This window comes from Schistocerca cancellata, chromosome 4 (genome assembly GCF_023864275.1).
Source record: "Schistocerca cancellata isolate TAMUIC-IGC-003103 chromosome 4, iqSchCanc2.1, whole genome shotgun sequence".
Classification (NCBI taxonomy): domain Eukaryota; kingdom Metazoa; phylum Arthropoda; class Insecta; order Orthoptera; family Acrididae; genus Schistocerca; species Schistocerca cancellata.
In genome coordinates, this window is record NC_064629.1 from 813648383 (window position 1) to 813671223 (window position 22841).

General features: G+C 42.9%; 1 protein-coding gene across 1 annotated transcript in view; it reads right to left on the minus strand.

Moving 5' to 3' along the window:
• The window catches only part of LOC126184802 (ephrin-B1), a 551947-nt gene that overhangs the window by 41474 nt on the left and 487632 nt on the right, over window positions 1–22841 (minus strand). Inside the window, exon 2 of the mRNA XM_049927388.1 lies at window positions 16585–16726. Within this exon, the coding sequence (XP_049783345.1) occupies window positions 16585–16726 (142 nt within the window). The remainder of the gene's footprint in view (window positions 1–16584; window positions 16727–22841) is intronic.

A 22841-nucleotide genomic window follows, 5' to 3' on the forward strand; every position in this document is an offset into this window, starting at 1 on the left:
CCAATATTTTCTGAGACAAAAGTGTAGACTAATTCAAGTAAAACACTCCATGAAACACGTGTCCAGTTTTTACTGGGAACAGAGCTATTAGAATGTAACCCAAACAAATACCTAGAGAAAGTTTTAGGCAAAGGGGAAATGATTAAGTTCACAGTTTACATGCTTAAATTACACCCCCGACTTTAATGCAATTTCCAGTTCTCTTAACAACACCACGAGAAGTCGTCTCGGCGTCCTGTTATGAGGGTACCGCTATTCACAAACCGAACGATCAGTTCGTCTCCACCGAGCGAGGTCGCGCAGTAGCTAGCACACTGGACTCGTATTCGGGAGGACGACGGTTCAATCCTGCGTCCGACCATCCTGATTTAAGTTTTCCGTGATTTCCCTAAATCGCTCCAGACAAATGCCGGGATGGTTCCCTGTGCTTCCCTAATCCTATGAGACTGTTGACCTCCCTGTCTGGTCTCCTCCCCAAAACAACCCAACCCATTTCGTCTCTAGTTCGCTTTTTCGTTGTAAACTCCGCTTTTCAACCATCCTTACAGGTAAAAATCAACTGAACACTGCCTTCTACTTCATCCACATTCTGTTCACTTGCGCGTTCGGATCTGTGGTTAGAAAATTGTTAGAAAATCGTCTGCCGTATTCTCTAGACGCAGCAACAGTGTTTCCATTAAAAAACTCGTGCATAAATATCGTACCGGCTTACCTTGCATCTGTAAACGAGAAGGTAGAATTGGTCAATAAACCACAGTCACAGTTGAAAAATTCAATTATGCAAACTCAAGTACAACTCCACAACTGGAACTTCAAATGAAATTCGACAAATGAACCCACCTCCCTAGTTCTACCTCGGTGCCAGTGATGGCCGGCTGCTGATTAGGTCAGTTGAGGGCCTCCAACCAACAAGCATGTACACTAGACACACTGGACCCACACCTGGAGCACTCTCGTGTTTACCCTACGCACCTTCATTGCAAACTTCAACGTGAATTTGGTGATTCGACCTATTATGCTGCCATTCGTGAACAGCACTCCTGGGGGTGTTATCCAACAGGATAACGCTCGCCCACATACAGCTGTTGTAACCCAACATGCTCGACATAGTTTCGACTTGCTGCCTTGGCTTGCTCGATCTCCAGATCTGTCCCGAATCGAGCACATATGCGACATCATCGAACGACAACTCCAGCGTCATCCACAAACAGCATTAACCGTCCCTGTACTGGCCGACCAAGTGCAACAGGCACGAAACTTCATCCCAAAAACTGACTTCCGGCACCTGTACAGCATAATACATGCACGTCCGCACGCTTTCGTTCAGCATTCTGACGGTTACACTAGTTATTAATGTGGTAGCATTTCACATTTACAATAACTTATCTCGAGCTTACATTAATCTCTGTGACCTGGCGACGTTAATCACTTAAATGCGTTACCTAGACAAATGCATTCCCGAAATGTCATTACTCTATGCAAAAATTGGATGTCCCCAAACTTTGCTGGGTACATCTAAACCATTCAGTATGAACTGTGGCGTGTGTTGGCACCTACACTTTTTGGAATTTTCCTCTCGGGTCTGCTCCAAGTGGCTTCCGAGAATTGCAATGTTGGAGTACATCTGCATACTAGGAAAGATGGAAGGCTTTTCAATGTCAGTCTTCTGAAGAGTAAGACAAAGCGCTACGAGATAGTCGCTCGTGTACTCCTGTATGCTGATGATGCTGCAATTGTTGAGAACTCCGCAGAAGAGCTGCAAGAGCTAGTATCAAGATTTAGTCAGGCATGCCACCTATCCTCGATGAGTAAGCAGTAAGACCGTAATTATGGTTCAGGGTGCTAACACAAAGCCGAATATCACACTAGATGGCACTACTCTGCAAGTCGTAGATAACTTCTTCTACCTTGGATCTACTATAGAATCAAACATGTCTGTTGACAAGAAAATTGATGCTCGCATTGGAAGAGCTGCGCCAACTTTTGGAAAACTCTCTACGCGTGTTTGGAAAAACAACAAACTCTCTTTGACCAACAATATTCTTGTATATCAAACTTGCGTCCTCAGCATCCTTTTGTATGCATCGGAAACCTGGACTACCTATGCCAAGCAAGAATGTCGCCTTAATGCTTTCCACATGCGGTGCCTGAGATCCATCCTCGGAGTAACGTGGAAGGACCGAGTGACCAACGAAGTAGTGCTATCTAAAACTAACTGCAACAGTATTTCAGCTATCTTGAAGCAGAGACGACACCGCTGGCTGGGACACGTCCACCGTATGGATCCTGACAGATTACCACGTGAGGTGATGCTTGGAGAGATCTCTGTAGCCAAAAGACCTGTAGGACGTCCTGTATTGAGGTTCAAGGACTCCTGTAAACGAGATATGGAGAGCTTTGGAATCGACACAAACAGATGGGAGGCACGGGCTAGCATGAGACCAGAGTGGCGTGATGATGTATCATCTGGAATGTCGAAGCATGATGAAGGCTTGTTAGACAGATTAAGGCAGAAAAAGCTTCGCAATGCTACCACTGCTCCTGCCTCAGCAGCCAGATACACTTGTGACAATTGCGGCAAGAGATGCCGTGCTGCCATTGGCTTGACAAGTCATACGAAAAAAATGCAACCCATAAACACACAGATACTGCAACAATCATCTACCAAGATGTCGTGGCCAATATATATATGCAATTATTTTTTGTGTTGCTATTTTTTTCTGTCAGTGTATTTGTAGAACAAATAAATTACTCCTACAGTGTGGTGTACACACTTTTTTTTGACAGTCAACATATATGTAGTGTGAACGCTTCTCTTCTGTAGCTCGCGGATGTAAATGAAGTCACCCATATAAACTAAGTCAAGGCACTATCCATGAAATGCGTGAAAACAGTGTGCAAATCTTTGGCAGATGAACTCATACACACAGCGTATTGCCAATTCGTACGTTCGCAGGGATTAAACGATCGCAGGTGGATTCGAGCTCGTAAACTTGAGTACAACTGGTTGAGAACTTAATTACCCTCCTCCTGCGATGGTCCCGCCTTGCTCCACGTGGCTGTCTCTGGACGGCCCTCGCATTCTTAAATACGGAATCCAGAAAGGAAAGGGGCCGATTTCCATTGACATAATTAACGCTTCTGTTCTGGATGTTCGGGCAGCGGCTGCGGAATCCTTGATTAGAGATCGAATCGATTGCCGAAGGATTTGATTATCACGTGATGCATCTGACACGCCAGGTGGCAGTGTTGCTGTCAGTCTCACTGCGGGCTGCTGTCCGGTAATAACAACGCCGTTAGTTACACCTGCCAACAATTTTCTTACGAAACGAGGAGCGGCGCGAGTACTACGAAGCAGCTCCCGCGTGATTCGTGTTCCTGGGACGCAATTACCATTCCGCGCACCGCTGAATCGTAACTATATTGCAATCGACACTACTTATGTGGCCAGTGAGTAATGGGCCACTGTCCGAGAGTCTGACTCTTTCGAGACTAATGCCAGGATTCTTCTTGCACGAAGGCCATAAAGCTGAATCAATTTGTGGTTATTTAGGATGCCAACATTTCGCACTGAACTTGAGGTCGCCTATCTCCAGGAAAATCAATGTTAGAGCTTTGCGTTCAGCATGACTGAATTACGTACGACAGCTGGCTCTGATTGCGGTTTACTGTTGAAGTTCCCATTTCTTGGGATGACTATGCCAACGTGTTTCAAATATTAAAGTGAAGTTGTATGGTAATGTTGACTTTGAGGCCCCCGAGGTCACCTAATTGGCGAGGCGCGCGGAACGGCACCTTTACTTCGCGAAATGTGAGTGTCGTTTTTGTCCAGTGTAGATGACTGCAGTGAGGACGTAAAGAGTTTGGTGTAACGTTTATCGCTGAGAAGAGAGAGGGTGAAATGCGGAGCCGGAACATTGCCTTCTGGCCTCAAATAACACAAAGGGAACAAACGGTCTTAACATCCCCATCCGACGGATGGAGCACCGTCAACAGTATCACATGTCCTCTCTCCAATAAGACACTACGGAAAGGTTTTGAACTTAACCAAAGACATAGGCGCAAAGTCTTGTGATTGGCAACTATACGTCACTATGGTAACCGAGAGTACGAGTCGAGCGCCACGGCACAAGCCTGAGTAAAAAATGGTTCAAATGGCTCTGAGCACTAAGGGCCGTAACATCTGAGGTCATCTGTCCCCTAGAACTTAAAACTACTTAAACCTAACTAACCTAATGACAGCACACACATCCATGACCGAGGCAGGATTCGAACCAGCGATCGTAGCGGTCGGGCGGTTTCAGACTGGAGCGCCTAGAACCGCTCAGTCACACCGGCTGGCTAAGCCTGAGTAAAGCAACCCCATCTCCGGAGGAAGCTTCGTCATGTGTCCAATACAATATGCGCCTAAATGCAACTGTAGTAAAGCAGGTAGCACATAAAGGTTCTTGGATGAAATAATGGAAAGCCATAGCTAGTGTGTGTAGAAGGCTGCCTACATGGATAAGTCAGTGGAGACCTAAGATAATAGTTTCAGCGTACAGTCTACATTTCAGGACGATCTAACAGTCGACAACGAGTGTATAACGAATTACGCGTGGATGCGACTTTGGGAGGTTTCGAAGAACCGAGAAGGGGGATCCTGCTTCAGTTTCCCTTTGCAGTTCAAATAAATACGAAATACTACACTACTGACATTAAAATTGCTACACCACGAAGATGAGTTGCTACAGATGCGAAATTTAACCGACAGGTAGAAGATGCTGTGATATGCAAATGATTAGCTTTTCAGAGCATTCACACAATGTTGGCGCCGGTGGCGACACCTACAACGTGCTGACGTGAGGAAAGTTTACAACCGATTTCTCATACACAAACAGCAGCTGACCGGCGTTGCCTGGTGAAACGTTGTTCTGATGCCTCGTGTAAGGAGGAGAAATGCGTACCATCACATTTCCGACTTTGATAAAGGTCGGATTGTAGCCTATCGCGATTGTGGTTTATCGTATCGCGCCATTGCTGCTCGCGTTGGTCGAGATCCAATGACTGTTAGCAGAATATGGAATCGGTGGGTTCAGAAGGGTAATACGGAACGCCGTGCTGGGTCCGAACGGCCTCATATCACTAGCAGTCGAGATGACAGGCATCTTGGCGACATCGCGGTGAACGCACATTGGAAGCGTGTATTCGTCATGGTCATACTGGCGTATCACCGACGTGATGGTATGGGGTGCCACTGGTTACACATCTCGGTCACCTCTTGTTCGCACTGACGGCACTTTGAACAGTGGACGTTACATTTCAGATGTGTTACGACCCGTGGCTCTACCCTTCATTCGATCCCTGCGAAACCCTACATTTCAGTAGGATAATGCACGACCGCATGTTGCAGGTCCTGTGCGGGCCTTTCTGGATACAGAAAATGTTCGACTGCTGCCCTGGCCAGCACATTCTCCAGATCTCTCACCAACTGAAAACGTCTGGTCAATGGTGGCCGAGCAACTAGCCCGTCACAATACGCGTCACTACTCTTACGGCCAGAGGTGGTTGTTCTGGGTACTGATTTCTCGGGATCTATGCACCCAAATTCCGTGAAAATGTAATCACATGTCAGTTCTAGTATAATATATTTGTCCAATGAATACCCGTTTATCATCTGCATTTCTTCTTGGTGTAGCAATTTTAATGGCCAGTAGTGTAGTTTCAGAGTAAAGTCTACATTTCAGAACGATGTAACAGTTGACAACGAGTGTTCAGATACAGAAAATCATGTTTCCTCTCTTTTCCAGTACGCCAAACCCTGGAGACTGGTAGCTAATTAAAACCGGAGCACCGCAGACTTTCAGTAATGGTGGGAAGATTCTAAAACTTGTGCGGGATAATTAAAGAAAAAACATGGGGTTGTGACCCGGACTTCTACCGCTCTCACCCCGATTACAACAAGGGATTCACTTTTGCTGCAGCACATTTAGTAACGAACACCTCGGTTTTATTTCTCAAGTCAACAAAACGAATTACGCGTGAATGTGAAACCATAACCTATGTGTAAAAATTAACAAATCATGTAATATTTCAGGACACCCACTGAAGATGCCTTGTAAAAAAGGCGAAACGCGTCTGGGTGCATAAATAAAAACAAAAATTTCGATGTGCAGCATGCAAAAGAGGCATTTTCTTGGAAACAACTTCAATTTGTATACAGCTGCTGCGAAAATGGCCACTACAAGAAACGTGTTAAATAAGAAACACTAATATAAGATTATAACCACGCCATATACTTTTCCTGGCCATAGAAAATGTATGAGCAGAAGTTTATATTGTTGCGCACCATAGTAGATCATGACATGTATAGGGAGTGGGCAAAAGCATGGAAACATCACAAGCTTGCCAAGTTTGGTGTAGGAAAGTCGTTGGTATTCAAAAACAGCTTCCAGTTGTCTCGGAATGGATAAATACAGGTCATGTACGGTTTTAAGGGAATCTTATACTATTCTTCCTGCAAAACAGTGGCCAGTCCAAGTAACAACTGATGGAGGCGGATATCGGTCATACACCCTTCCCTCTAAAGTGGACCACAAAGGCTAAATAATTTTGAGATGTGGTGATTGTGGTGGCAGCGGAGATGCGAAAATTCATCCTCGTGCTCACGAAATAAATCCTGAACGATGTAAGCTGTGTGAACCGAAACCCAGACGTCTTGCAACACAGTATCACCGTTGGGGAACAAACACTGTACCAAGGGGTGGACCTGTTCAGCCAAAATGGTCACGTAACACCTGGCAGTTGTGTGACCTTGTAGAATACACACGGGATCTATGGAACACCGCGACACGGTTGGCCAAATGATCACAGAACCTCCACCAAGTATCAGCCTTGGAACGTAAACTCGGACTGAATATGTGAACAGTGTGAAACGAGACACACCCGACCAAATTACTTTCTACCATTGTTCCACAGTCCAGGTTGTATGGCTTCGGCACCACTTTTTCCTGTTAGGGAATTCCAGTTCAGCTTGTCATGTAATTCCTAGCTTCTGGAGCGACGCTCCTGTTGTTTTGGTGCTGACAGGGTTCGCGAGTGCGACATACAGTTCTACAGGATTTTTACAGCTGTCATCCTCATATTTTTCGTCTCTTCAGTGACCGTCTGTGACAGTCAACCAACACACACTTTCGTCCGTGTTGTGACTTAGCACGCCGGCCGAGGTGGCCGAGCGGTTCTAGGCGCTACAGTCTGGAACCGCGCGACCGCTACGGTCGTAGGTTCGAATCCAGCCTCGGGCATGGATGTGTGTGATGTCCTTAGGTTAGTTAGGTTTAAGTAGTTCTAAGTTCTAGGGGACTGATGACCTCAGAAGTGCTCAGAGTCTTTTGAACCATTTTTTTGTGACTTAGCAGATGATGTTTTTCTGCATTTACGTTCAAGCATACATTTCTCGCAATGTTTCCATATTTTTGTTCTACCCTGTATAACGGGGCAGAAATAAACGGTGAGTGAAACGATAACTTTTTGGACGTAACGTCAAGAGAAAAAAAGAGGATCCTACGCTGGAAAATAATTAGTATAATAAAAGGTAAGAGAAAATCAGGACGAAATGGGTAAAAAGGTAGAGGTGTTTATTCATCAAAATTCACAGATCATGCGAAGATTTTGCAAGAATTTTGAATTATCCCCTCTAGAAAGTAGACATCGGTCCTTTCACCGAACCCATTTGCTGACAACAGTTCAAGGATCATAATTCATTACGCAGTTTCGCAACTACCTACGCCAATTTATCGGGTTGTGATATTTAAAAATAATTCTTTTATTCCATGGTTTTAGTTTTCTTTAGTGCGTTATTTGCTCAATTGATTACAAACACAATAATTCCCTATAAAAAGGTATTCGTGCCCATTTTTATAATATAAAACATCTGGAAATGGAAATGTCGTGTGGCTGAAGACAACACAACACCCAGTCTCTGAGCGGAGAAAATCTCAGACCCAGCCGGGAATCGAACCTGGGCCCCTTAGCATAGCATACCGTCGCGCTGACCATTATATATAATCTCATTTGATCGTTGCATTTGTTCGGGGCGGATGTCCTATGACACACGTCGAAGTTCTTTGTTGATCCATCCACTCAGTTTTTTTATTACAAAGGGCAGCTACCCCTCTGACCGAACACGCTGAGCTACCGTGCTGGCAACCATTCAGCTATCGGGGCGGACTATAAGACAACTGAATACAATACAGCGTAATATTGGCAGTCTCGAAGGTACGCAGTATTGTGCAGCAACGGTAACTTCGGGACTATCGACCCGAAGTGAACCGACATCTGTTCGCGCAAATAGAACCTCACCATTATTTCATAAAGGGCATTTCTGACGGGATCGTAACGTCAAAATTGACTGTTGGTGCAACAGGCTCACGGATTTCAGCGGCTATAGTACGTCCGTGTGTCGTCAAAATCAAGAAATGGAGGGAGCAGATAATGAATCCACACAGTCCATTCTATGGAATCGTCACCGAAAATAACATAATCCACAAACAGTCTAAATCAGTGAGTAACACCACGACTCGTTTCTCTTGTAAAACAATCGATCCTCAACCCAGAGGACCGTTTTTTTTGTGTGTGTAAGCCCTTCGTTTCAGTAGTTATGATTAGTATTGTTCGTTGTTGTATTCGGTCTTCTTGTTCTCTCAGTCGAAATTAACAAATTACTTTTTTTCCATTTCGTCAGAGAACATGTTCGCTACGTCGGAAATATCTTATGACTTCTTCATGGTTCACAAATCCCATGAAAGAGTTCATAATTTGTAGAGTCGTGTTTAAAAATCAAGATAATTCCTGGAAAGCTGAAACTATAACGCTGATGAAACGTTTTAATGCTCCATCTCCTTCATCACAACTTCAGATGCAGTCCACTATTTCTCCAGCGATAGCTCCCATAAAGTCGTCATCAAATAACTGCTATGGATTCAGGCCGGCCGCGGTGGTCTAGGCGCTCAGTCCGGAACCGCGGGACTGCTACGGTCGCATGTTCGAATCCTGCCTCGGGCATGGATGTGTGTGATGTCCTTAGGTTAGTTAGGTTTAAGTAGTTCTAAGTTCTAGGGGACTGATGACCACAGATGTTAAGTCCCATAGTGCTCAGAGCCATCTGAACTTTTTTTTTTTTTTGCTATGGATTCATGACTCCGTACGAAAACAAAGAGTGAATCTGAGGCACTCAAACGTAGTATATGCAATCAGAATACGTAGGGAGCAGCGGTTATATCATAAATGTTTCTGTAACCATGGATTACGTTAATTCTTCAAAGTGTTTTCTCTACACACATTAGCCGCTCTTGTTAGCTGACGGTGTACTTGCGCAAGAATACGGAATGAATTTAATGAAACTGCTGGAGAAAAGGCACGGCAAACCACGGCTGTTACAGCGGGAGACAGGTCATTACCCAAGAAACAGGCTATTAACACAAAACTGGCCGTGTTACGCTAAGAAGTCAACGTATTTCCAGAGCGAAGCGGTCGGCAGCGCTTTCTGCAGCCGGACTTAATCCAAAATAAACGAAAATCTCGAACTTACAATTTACATTTCGCTGCCAGCATTGTCACTGGAGATTCGAAAGGGCATATAATTTTTTTTTTACTGGCTTTAAACCGAGTCGATAAATTTGTCGACTTAAATATTCTGTACTTTGAGAGGCTTCTAGTTCTTTAACTTGGTGTTCTGTGTCTTGTTTTCTTTAAGAGATGTTCACTGAAAAATGGGGAAATCCACTTTTCAGTATTACATTGGTAATACTAGTACCTCATCGTCTTACTGTGGCAAAATGTTCCCTGAGCTATTATGTTTTTTAAAAGTATAATCATTGTTGTTTTTGCGCTGTGGCGATAAATTTCAGAAGTTCATTTCAGTTTTGTATACAGAATATTGTTGTTCACAGTGTAAAGTTAGCAAAGGGGTCGATTTTGCACACGTCCGTGCGTTGTTGTACGAAGACGACAGAGCAAATCAAAATCCAGTTACAAAATTTATTAAGATTCTATGTAATGAGAGATCTGATTTGCAGTTGTAATATTAAACGCTTTCTACAATTATCGGTTGAGCATTACAATTATTATTATCAATATCAACAGTATTATTATTTTTATTATTATTATTGTTATTTGAACTTTTATGCCGCTATTCAAACGTTTTTACTCATTAGGAGAGTGCACCACATCAATGACGAATATTTTTCAGTCGGTGCGAATATGTTTAAAAATTTTTAGCTGTTCCCAACAGAAAGGTTGGTATGAGCATCGCAGTGCTTCACTAAGAATGGTGCTTTAGGAATTGCTATCCATTGCCTTCCTCCGACTTTTAAATTGAGGACCTACTGTTTAACTTGGAAATCCGAAACACAGTAGAACCCAGCATTTTTAACGGTAACAAAGCACTGCTACGCGAAAAAGAAGCAATAAGTGACAGAAAAAAATTCTAGGACTGACTAAGGATTAAAGCCAGTACCTTCAGATATTTTGGCTTGGATCTACTCGCTGAACTTCTTTTTTTACAATAAATCATTTAAGTTTTATACAACAGAATTTTCTGGAAAATTAATTACGTACTGGACATTTTACATATTTCAGGAACTATATAGTTGTAAATGACGTATAACGAAAGAACAACAAATTAATTTATGTTATTAAACGTAATTTTTGTAAATCTAAGTACCACAGCAGACTGCGTATTTCACACATCACGTGTATGATTTTATACGAAATCTCTGAGAGGCAGATTTTCAAGAAACTTACGTGCTCTGGCATTCGCTGCTTGGTGAGCATATCTACAACGTCTCCATAATTTTGCTGTACAGCCTAGGTTAGTCCTAAGCCACTAAGGCTGACAGGAGTATCTTACGCTTCAATTTAGCTGCTTTTTTTTCCTCACGCAGTCAAAATGATTCAAAATTTACCAGGAGTGGCTATCTAATAACAATAACTTGACTGATTAATGGAATGAACCCGTCGGAACGTGGATGAACACATTTATTAAAAACTGAAATCCATAGTTTTAATTTTCCACCGTATTCATTTTATATTTCTTTGCGAACCGCCTTTAAGCTTGTTAGCCCATCATCAGACAACTTAATACTGAACAGACAGCCCATACAACATCAAAGACAGTTTATATACGTACAAAGATTGTTATTTTCAACTTTTAGAAATAATAATCTTTATACAGACAGAAGCTGCCTCTGATGTTCTAGGGTCCAAACTTTGCGGTCACCTGCCCAGGAAATGCACTGCAGGGGATGTCGTGCTGTTAGCAAAGGCACTTGCGTCGCTCGTCTGATGCCATAGCCCCTTAACGCGACATTTTGCCGTACTGTACTAATAGACGAGTTCGTCGTACGCCCCACACTGATTTCTGCGGTTATTTCGCGCGGTGTAGCTTGTCTGATAGTACTGACAACTCTGTGCAAACGCGGCTGCTCTAGGTCGTTAAGTGAAGGCCGTCGGCCAGTGCTTTGTCCGTGCTGAGAGGTGATGCCCGAAATTTGGTATTCTCGGCACACTCTTGACGCTGTGGATGTCGGGATCTTGAATTCCCTAACGATTTCAGAAATGAAATATCCCATGCGACTTGCTCCAACTATCATTCCGCGTTCAAAGTCTTCGCCGTGCTGACATAATCACATCGGAAACCTTTTCACAATCCGCCAATGCACTGCACTTTTATACCTTGTGTATACGATACTACCGCCGCCATCGGTTTATATCGCTATCCTACGACATTTTTCGCTTCAGTGTAAAATAAATATTGTGGAACTTTAATGCTGTGCATTTCAGTTTTTAACTTGACTAACTTTAAATAAATCCCTTTTCTTTAACTTGACTAATCTTAAATATATTCTATTTCTTTTCGTAAAATAGCGATACCTTCTTCGTTGTTAGTTAGCGAGGGTCGAAATAATTTTAGATGGGTTACTTCCAGTTTATGTTGACGTCAGCGAAGTTCCACTAGACATACAAGAACTCCCAGTACACTCGTGGCTTGAAAGTTCGCAAACGAAATGAGCCATTCGTAAATATTAACTGATGGTCCCAGGTCGGGAAAAAAAGGAAATTCGTATCCCTGAAAAGGGATGTTCAGGCGCCTGTTTGCAAATTCTTTCAATTGAGCATTTACCTTAACCAACTCCAGTACAGCTATCGGGGAAAGAGGACCTACAATTTAGCATTATGCGAACCACGTGTCGTTTCTGGCATATCTGTACATCATTGCTAGCGTAAAGGCCCGGTTTCTAACCGGGATTCGATCCCGTGATCTTACGGTCTTCAAATGGTTCAAATGGCTCTGAGCACTATGCGACTTAACTTCCGAGGTCATCAGTCGCCTAGAACTTAGAACTAATTAAACCTAACTAACCTAAGGACATCACACACATCCATGCCCGAGGCAGGATTCGAACCTGCGACCGTAGCGGTCACGCGGTTCCAGACTGAAGCGCCTTTAACCGCACGGCCACACCGGCCGGCTCTTACGGTCTCCTCGCTCGCACTCTTATCACTAGACCACCATGCCCGACACCATGTGTGGAATCCAACCGGGGAAGGCTGCCACATTTAATCACGCTCGTCAAGACAAGCATGTCATCAGTCACCGCCAGAACAGTCTGATAGTTATGCTGAAATGTAAACTGAGCCTACATACGAATACGAAGAAAATCAGGTGTTGCAAAACTCGTGAAATGTCCGAGAACGAACACAAGATGTGGGAAAAAAACCTGATCACAATCATCATACTGGGAAGCTTGATGGTGCCAGCTGTCCGTAAACTATGAGCTTGCTCTTGCTGCGGGAACTGTTTTTGAAAGAAGGCCGTCGCTGCACCCGTTGCTCAAAAGTATAAGAAGGGCTAAATCTGCTAGCTTAATCAATTGGCATGTTGTTTACTGATCTTCTCACTTTATTTCGTGCTTGCCTTTTAACGTTGTTAATAGCATTTGGATTTACATATGGTCTGCACAGTTTTAAGCAACTCACGCGTTATTAAATAAAATTTACCATTATTTGTGGAACTTGGCACTGAAGTACAATCCGCGGCAGTACGATGGGATTAGCGCGGCGCTGTAGCCTGCGGTTCATTTCCTCCCGACTTTAATTTGCACTCCTGTACGCCGTGGCATTTTGGCGCCACAATTGCCGCGGCTCATTTTCTGGTGAAAATGAGGGGGAGCAGCCCACGTCATTAGGTAGATTCGATACCGAGTAACCGCAAATACCTTGGGCGGGCGCGAAGCCGCGACTCCGCAGGTTATGCCGCCTATCTTCAGCACGGAGACTCGACACCGAAAGCTATACGAGACTCCAGGGCCACGATCTTTTCACTGTTTGCTGATATCTGGGGATATTTCACGCGATCCCGTGAGCAACCTTAACGCGAGATTGGAGAGAAATGGATGTAGTCCAAATCATTCGGTACTTCAGGGGAATTTTTGAAATACTTTCTTCTTTCTTCGCTTTTGGCCATCTACAGACCACGTTAAGTAACTTCCTCATGATGTTGTCTTCTTTCTCGATTTTCAGTCTTCCCAGTATCTCTTCCTTCTTTCACTGTGTTCTTTTTTCTTTCTTCTGTCTGATCTTTTCCCGAAAACTCGTACTAATCTTGTTTCTGTCTAGAACGTCTGCTTTCGTAACGTTGATTTCTGTCCGTTTTCACTTCCTTGAACCAAGTAATATGCGTTTTGGGATTTTTGTCGAAACAGTCAAATAGTTTTTTAGTCAGTGTACATAAAATGAAAGTCTTCTTTTCCTGAGAGCATCAGACAATTTACTTCTTCTCATCCACGTACTCGAAACTTTTCTTGGACCAAGTGTTTTTTGTAGACCTCCCTTTCCTTTTTCTCCAAATCTTCTATCTGGCGAGGAATATACGTTCTGCTGCATAAAGGATCTCCACTTTTATGACAATGTTGTCATGTTAGACTTTTGTTTTTAGTGAGAGTGCTTTTTATTGTAAATGTCCTTCGTTAACTGATACGCCGTTTCCATTTTCTAGGCTCTATTTTTGTTTGCTTCTTTATGTAGACCGCTTGGTTGTATTATTTCCCCAACGTACTTTAATGTATACCCACTGTTGTTTCTACCGTATGCTGTATTTTGATTTTGGAGCAGTTTAAATGTTCGTTGTGGATTCTGTCTTCTGGAAAGAAATTTGTAATCAAGCTTTCTCCGCTGTCTCTTTCAACAGGCTGATCTGCTTAGTTGCTGCATCGATGTTTTCGAAAAATATTGCTCAATCATCTGCAAAGGCTAGACAGTTGATTTTGACGTTATAATTTTTTATATCGCAATCTGATTTCTTGGCTCTGAGCACTATGGAACTCAACATCTTAGGTCATAAGTCCCCTAGAACTTAGAACTACTTAAACCTAACTAACCTAAGGAATCACACACACCCATGCCCGAGGCAGGATTCGAACCTGCGACCGTAGCAGTCCCGCGGTTCCGGACTGCAGCGCCAGAACCGCTAGACCACCGCGGCCGGCTCTGATTTCTTGCATTCCTTTTCCTCGAAGTCTAAGATTTCATTCCCTTACTAACTTTTCCGAAACGGAGTTGAAGAGCAACGGGAAGAGGTCGTCAGCTTGCCTTATACCAGTTTTTATTTCAAATGGTTCCGAAATATCTCCACGGAATTTTATTTAGTATTTTGTATTTTTCAATGTTTCTTTAACTGTTCCCAAAGTTTTTTGTCTGTGCCGAATTCTTCTGGCCTGCTGAAGAGTGTTGCTCTGTCTACGGAGTCGTAGGCTTATTTTGACGTCTACGAAGGTTATGACAAGATTTTTCATTCTTAGACAATAGTTCCTTGTCAGTTTCAAATTGATAATCTGTTCTACTCAGGATACCTATATTTTCCCTTAACCATCCGTTCAAGATAATCCAACAGAGCCTTCGTGCAATGTACGTCAAGACATTTATCATTCCCTGAGTGTTTTTTGATGTATTCGTTGCCATTTCTTGTCAGATGTTTCTAACATTTTTGTTCCTCGAATAACAGCGGGAGTAATTTGTCAGCTGTCGAACGACACAGAATGCCTAAACTGATATTAATACCAGAACAAAAAAATTCGGAGGTATTACTTTTCAGCACGCCCTCGTAGTGCACTCGGCAGGAATAGTCTGATATTTCTCTGTTAACACCCAACTGCTTAAAGACAAATGTAAAATGACTGCTGTTGTCTAAAGGTGAACCTATCAGTTTTGAAACCGTTAACAGCTCTGTTTTGAATAAAGAGAAGAAATAACAGTGTCTTTTATGCTGTTATAATTTGAATACGAAATTACCTGTATTTTCACACAGCCATGGTCTCGTGATATCACGTTTCAACAACACAGCATTAATTCTCTATATTGTAAAAAACGATTGAGACAGTGACCTATTCTCACGCAGCGTGCGAAACAAGAATTTGAAATAACTGCTCGTGCGTCTAAATTTAATCTGCCGTGAGGGCGGGGTGAGGCACGAAGTGGCGGAGTGTCGCGGACCAGCAGGCGTCGGCAATGGGAGGATCACGCGAACAGAGAACAGGAAAGCCGTGACGGGTGGGATACTAGACCCGACGCCTAAGACTTCCACAAGAGTCGACCGACAGCACTCCCTTTCACACCTGCCCGTTGACAGAAAGACACTCAAAAAACTTCTCTCTGTTCCAAGAACAATTTTTCAGACTTCTTTGCAAATCTACTGCTCAGTTTTCGATCTTTAGCTCGAATAATATGCCGAATATTTTCTGTTGGTATTCTGTAGGCGACTCATTAGAGAGGGAGCACTAAAGCAGGTTTTACTGGAACGGAGGAAAGTATCGGCTGAGATCGTGTTGAAAGACATCATGACAGTGGGCTGGAGCGATTTCGGGAAGTAAAAAAAAAAAAAAAAAAAAACTCATTGCTGCCGGACTAGGAATCAAATTTCACTCTTTCGACATAAGTTTTACATCTCCCTATGTATTATGGGCAGTCTTTCATTCTGAAAGTGTCGACAGCATACCGTGTTGCATGAAACACGCTCGTATCTGCAAGTTCATCCATGCTCCTCCATTACCTTCAATGTTTCCCCTGCGAGCTGCTATAGTCATTCCAGACTCAAGAGTGTCATGAACTCAAGCCCCTCCCTGACCCGCAGTTATGCTCATGCTCTATCTGCTCAAATGCCAAACACAGTCGAGGTGGCTGGGACACTGTACTCTCATTCTGGATCTATCATTTCACGCCCATTATTGAGATATTATGTGGTTCACTATACCACATCTAGTGAAATCTCGAGATTGGTCATCAACCAAACTTCTCTCTGATTCCTTCCCCTACTCCTCTCCCACTGAACAATTATCACTACTTCATCTCTGGACTCGGATCCCATCGAAGAGGATAGTTCAGAACATTTCAGGTGGAAATAGAGGAAAAACTGCTGAAATCAGTTCTGTGGACAAACTTATTTGTGAAAAGCTATTCTCTTAATACCACTACCAGCTGTACACTAAGAACGTCCCGCATACGATGTTTTTAGTAAAGAATACAGAATACTGGCAATGCAGCAATACTCACATTGTATATGATATACTTTTCAGCGTCTTCCTCGTGAGTTCCAGGCATGTAGACTGGGCAGATGATGTTCACCTGGTCGTACTCGAAAGGTATGTTCCCTTTATTCACATCTATTATGTGATCGGTGTTGTCTATCCTAAATCTGCAACAGAAAGGAAAGTCAAACATTAATTAATGTGCATTTCAGTAGTTATATACATAAATGACTGTAGCTGGTGGGAAAAAAGTTTTAGTGAAACAGTTTTTCACACTATCTCATTATGTTTTAAATAAACAAATAAATCAACAGTCATTTCTGGCAAATAAAACTTTTGGATCTTACCCTGTGCCATATATCGTCAAGAAGTATCAGCTATATTCAGTAAGTTTTCAAAGCATATACACATATTTATAAAAATTATCATCGTGAAATGTCATTCGAAAGTGGAGGAAGACACTGGTGGTCTGAATCTTTTGGAGTGACCGCGAAGTGTGCCTGAATAGCTCACAGCTCATGCAGTGCGAATGGCGCCGGATTCGAGTGCCTATTAGTGTTGCAGTTTTAATGTGCAGATCGTTTCATTAAATATACTTTTATTATAATTAACAGCAACAAATAGTTAGGGCTTAGTCTTTACATTCACAGGAACGAAAGAAGGGAGGGTAAGGTCTAACGTCCCATCGACGTCGAGGTCATTGAAGATTGGAAAAGCATGCGAAGAGAAATCAGCTACATCCTTTTGAAAGGAACACTTTCGGCACCAGCCATAAGCGATTTAGGTAGACCATAAAAAATCTTCAGCAATAGTAACAGATACAGAGAGGGTCAATAAAAACCCACTGAACTGTTTCACAGTCATTTGTAAGGTACGTGCCATGCGGTTCTGATCGACGTAAAAACGGATATATGTATAATGGGAATGCCAATCGCATTCCTGCGTACAGCTTCGCCTACCGGCTGAAGGATAAAACGTCCGGAGTGAAGGACGTGACGTCAAAAGCGACGCGAATGCTGTCCTGCGCTCCTTTCAGCACCAGTTGGTAATCTCCAACGAAACTGATTTGTCTTGCAGTATAAAATCTGCTTTTAAAGAGTATCTATCACAGCTAACAAAATGGTTTGAAAATACTTTCAAGCAATGTAGACAAATTCGAGGCACAGTCAGGATCCATTTAAAGTCAAAACACATTCTGAATTTACTTCTTTAGAAGAAGAAAATCTTATTGAGCTATCTTGCGATATTACATTAGAGGCACAATTTGACAACATGTATCTTGTGATATTTTGGTTATCAGAAAAAAGATTAATATCCGTTGTGCAGTACTTAAGATCAATGAACCTTAATTCTACCTGCAAGATCTGATTCGTGTGAAGCTGCATTTCCGCTGGTCGCTGTAGCAAGAAGTAAATACTGTGCAAAAAATTGACATGGTTCAGGAAATGAGGATAGTTATACCCAATCTCATCCAAAAATTTAAAAGTTACGTAGTGAACAGCAAGTTCCTATATGAAGGGCTTATTTCAATAGTGGTACAAGTCCATTACCTCCACTTTTCTGTCTATAATGCTTCTGAAATTAATGATCCAAACAAACAGAAACCAAGGTTCATCTCTAGCAAGAAGCCATATGCTTGAATATTTCTGGTATCTCAACTGCAGATTTTTCAGCGCTCATCTAACTTTTTGGACTCTGTATCTCAAAATGAATAAAAATGGACTTGTACCACTATTGAAATAAGCCCTTCTTATAGCACTAATTATTTTAATGAGCAAATTGCTACTTAGCCGAAAACTGGGATAGTGAAACCGTAGCTGTCTGTTCAGTAAAATGTTAAAAAATAACTGAAATACGCGTTTTAAATTCAAACGTGTGTGTCAGTTATTTTTAAACTAACCTAACCGCATCAACTGTGGATTTTAGTCACACTAAATAGACAGTGTTATGACTTAGGGTGCCAAGGAAAAATTGATATATTCAGAGAGCCGGGAACCAAAAAAAGTTTGAGAGCTACTGAGGTAAAGGTTTCTGTTGACTCCGTATTCACATAATACGCGTCCTCTTCACTTTGCGGAAATTTTTTTCTGCTCCTAAGATTCAGGTAAGTCCCGTCAGGGCAGTCGAGAACAAGTCTACTGCCGGTTGGGTACCACACTAAATCAAGACTTTCATGTCTTCTAGCGAAACAGTTTAGGGTGTATCTTTAGTCACAAAATGTCACCGATGATTGATGGTGCAGCGGAGCAGTTATCTCGTATCCGTCTGCTGGCGAACGAAACCGTTGCTCAGCGTTCAATAACAACTTTGCTTATTGGCGGCTGTAGGAGTAATATTTTGTTTGCATTTTCCTGGAATAGTTCACTGGCTACTGCTAGGCTTGGTAAGGAAATTATTCGATGTTGGAAAACTAAAAGAGTAAGTAGAGCACATTCGAATGACTGGTTCACAAAATACTAAAAAGGAGCCCTGCAGCAGCTAAAACTCGTGACTGAAATTTGGATATTGCACCTTGTCTGCGGCAGAGCCTTCAGCACAAGGAAGAAAGACCTCAGTGGACAACAAATACTGAATTTTTCTGTATGTATTGCTTACACGTCGTAGGAAATAACCTGAGTATCTACCTACTTTACTGTAATTTAGCGTTAAAAGAAAGTATGTAATCTGACGTCTGTAAAAATAGGCGTTGTTTTTATCGTTAAACTGCAACTAAAAATACGAGTTTCAGGTCTCAAAAGTGGTTTTTTTTCTCCAGAAGGGACAATAAAAGAAATCCACGCTCTTCGAGAACTACATTTTCCACACTCTCGCAATGATTATGGAAGAAATGGCATCTTTTGTTGTACCAAAACATGAACACGGCCTCCCGATCGCCTTTGGATCCATGTGTTTTGTACACTTTTAGAGCGAATTAACGTGTTGTGGAGTATTAGGATTAATTCACGTACCGCACCGTAGCTTTAACATTTCCTTATTTCCTGAAATCATCCCAAACTGGTGCAGTGCTGTACCAGGGGAGAAGTTTTATTCATTCGTTGAATCGTTCTTTGTGTCATAATAATCGCAGTGTGATGAGAAGTTGGACAGGAAAGCGAGGGAAGAATAAACCACGTAAGAGGATATCGTACAAACTTCGGGAGATAGCACAAAGATGGTCACCAAATACTGAAGAAATTCAGTAATATTTAAAGACGAACTAAAAATTTGGAAAAGTGCTACAAAAAACTTTAAGATAACTGCGCTTTCTCGTGATGAAAGTGAACCTTAGGACTATCTGAAATTCGTCTAAAAGGCGTCAAACAATACGACAAATGGGACTTAAAGCAAATTCACATAAGGACCGTTATATCAGGAAACAAAGAATACAAATTAACATCTTGGATACCTTTCTGTCCCACAGAGTTCAGAATAAAAATAGAATATACCAGTGGTTACGAGCCTGTCTGTTTCTTCTCCTTCTTTATGTACCCATATTTGACGAATTTATCATACCGATGGAAGAGGCGTAAAGATTTATTGTCTCTGGAAGGTTCCAGAAAGGGCAAGCAATCGTGGAGCGCTGGTGGCACGGAGGCTGTGTGCTCTGCAAATGGCACTCGGCACGTATTGAACTTTATGTTCCTCTGTCAGGCGGTCCATTAGACGCCTCCACCTGCGCTCGCTTCCCACGACGCTTTTTCCTTGCTAAAGCTTACGGCTAAGGGTGAGGGCAGATGTCGGGGGTGTCGGTTCCAGTAATAACCAAGTCTTTTTCCTCTCGATGGACGTTCTCACGTCGAATGCGCTCGGCCAGCATGCAGTGAAGCAACGAATTTGTGCACTGCGAATAAGTACAGTATTCACCATATTTGGTACGCGTGAGTAAATTGTATGTCGGAAATACGCTGAACTGTTGCTTCGTAGACGCAGCCTACAACAACGAAGTGGCCTGTTTTATGCTCGTTTAATTAGCCAAAAACATCACTCACCTTAACATCGTGTGTTCCTTAGTAAACAACTACGGTGCTATCACAAGAACCTGAGAAGAATTTACGACAGGAAAACGGATGACAAGCCCAACTGGACGTACATTTCAATAGAAAAAAAAGTTCAAATGTGTGAGACATCTTATGGGACTTAACTGCTGAGGTCATCAGTCCCTAAGCTTACACACTACTTAACCCAAATTATCCTAGTGACAAACACACACACCCATGCCCGAGGGAGGACTCGAACCTCCGCCGGGACCAGCCGCACAGTCCATGACTGCAGCGCCCAGACCGCTCGGCTAATCCCGCGCGGCATTTAAATAGAAATTGTAGGTGATTTAATTGCGGTATTCACCTGAAGTGCTTTAGAGGAAAATCAGGCAATTCAAAGCAGTAGCGCCGGGCACAGAGAGGAGTCATAACCTGACGAATATAACTCCTAAGTGGTAGTTAATTCTTGGTCTCGATACTTCGTTATAAACGACGCCCAGTAACGGCGCAAAATTCACGTTATTACGGGCTTTTTGGAAGGCCAGCACCTGGCTTTCACAAACCAACACGAAGGTGGGGTGATGGAAGAACAATATTTCCTTAGAACAAATGAAAGAAAACTTGGTCCAACTCGCCTGGCTGGTGGCATCTAGTAAGGGCCTGTTTCCAGGAGTCGTGGCGAAGACCTTCTCTCTTGACTCATCAAAAAATGTTACAAACTGCATCAAACCAACCTTAAGACCGAAAAAACAGCACTTCGTTGTCATACATTAGCTGAATAGTGATAAGCAGCTTTTCATTAGGGTTCAGTAGTGTAGTTGGTGCTTCTCTTATTTTGTAGAACGAGGTATTTACTTTTTAATAATTCTTCTCGCGAAAAATGTGAACAGCAACTGGCACAAGAAATACCCGGTGTCGACTGGGTCACTCTGAAGCTAGACCAGCGCCCAGGGACACTCGAGCCCGTTTCCAGTACGAGGCTTTCTATGACGAACAATGACGTTTTATCTTCTTGCCGGTCCATACAGCTTGCATGTTTCCGACTGACGGTATGAGGTGAGCGGTGTTTTCAATCCGTGAATAAGGTTCTTTGTTTGTGCGGTCATGGCGCGTACAATGCGTCTCTGTCTGTAATGTATGCGCACATCGTTTCATTTCGTTCTGACAGCTGGGTTTCGCGTGCTTACCTTTCTGTTTGGAAACAGTTTAGAGAAATACGCGCGAACGCGCGAAAGCTCACGTTCTGAGTCACGTGACCCACAGGTCGAGCATTTCATTTCACACTCGTGTTCAGCGGCGCGAAGATTGCGCCTGTTCTGCGCGTTTGTTCAAATCTACGTTTTTGTGTTGTTTTGTCAGATAGTAGCGTACGCCGTTTCTCCTTCAGAAAACAACAAGGAGGGTTTGTTGGTACACGGCCACATCAGAACGACGGCTTACGAGATAGGCACGTGAGCCAGCCGAGGGTCGAACAAGCGCGCCCTCCTCCTCTTCACCGCCACCATCCATTTGGCATTCAGTGCTAGATAGGGCAGTCTGTAGACTTTCCCAAGCATTACAGCCTTACGCTATAAGCATCCACGTTGCTCTGGCATGTTTTCTGGTGTCATCTTCCCACTTGCCATTAATTGTACTCTCGGAGTTTCAGAAGGCTGTAGATAGTTTCTTTGGTCCATCTCTCATCCATTTGTCTAGTTACCTGTACCGCCTCCTACCATTTCATTTCCATTACAGTCATAATTAAGTCTTCCACTCTGGTCTGTTCCCTAATCCATTTATTTGTTTCCCTGCTTCTCCTATTAGTCCCCAACATGTATTGTTCTCTTTATTTCTTTAGCTGACCATCGAGTCGTCATCTTCAGCTGCCCTCGCCACAAGAACTCATCAACTGGTTCTGTGACTTCATTGTCAATTTGTACTATTTTCTTTTCGGTGTGTTCATTATACATTATTTTAAACTTGTTACTATTGATTTTCCAGTCTGCTTCCAAATTTGTTCTATTTACTTCCGCCATTCGTTGCCGATGTTTTACATACACTGCAAGGAAACGGTACAACATCATCAGAAAAACAAACCTGGTTCAGACATGTTCGCCGGCCGGAGTGACCGTGCGGTTCTGGGCGCAACAGTCTGGAACCGAGCGACCGCTACGGTCGCAGGTTCGAATCCTGCCTCGGGCATGGATGTGTGTGATGTCCTTAGTTTAGTTAGGTTTAAGTAGTTCTAAGTTCTAGGCGACTGATGACCTCAGATGTTAAGTCGCATAGTGCTCAGAGCCATTTGAACCATTCAGACATGTTCCTTTAACACCTTCTTCGTTTT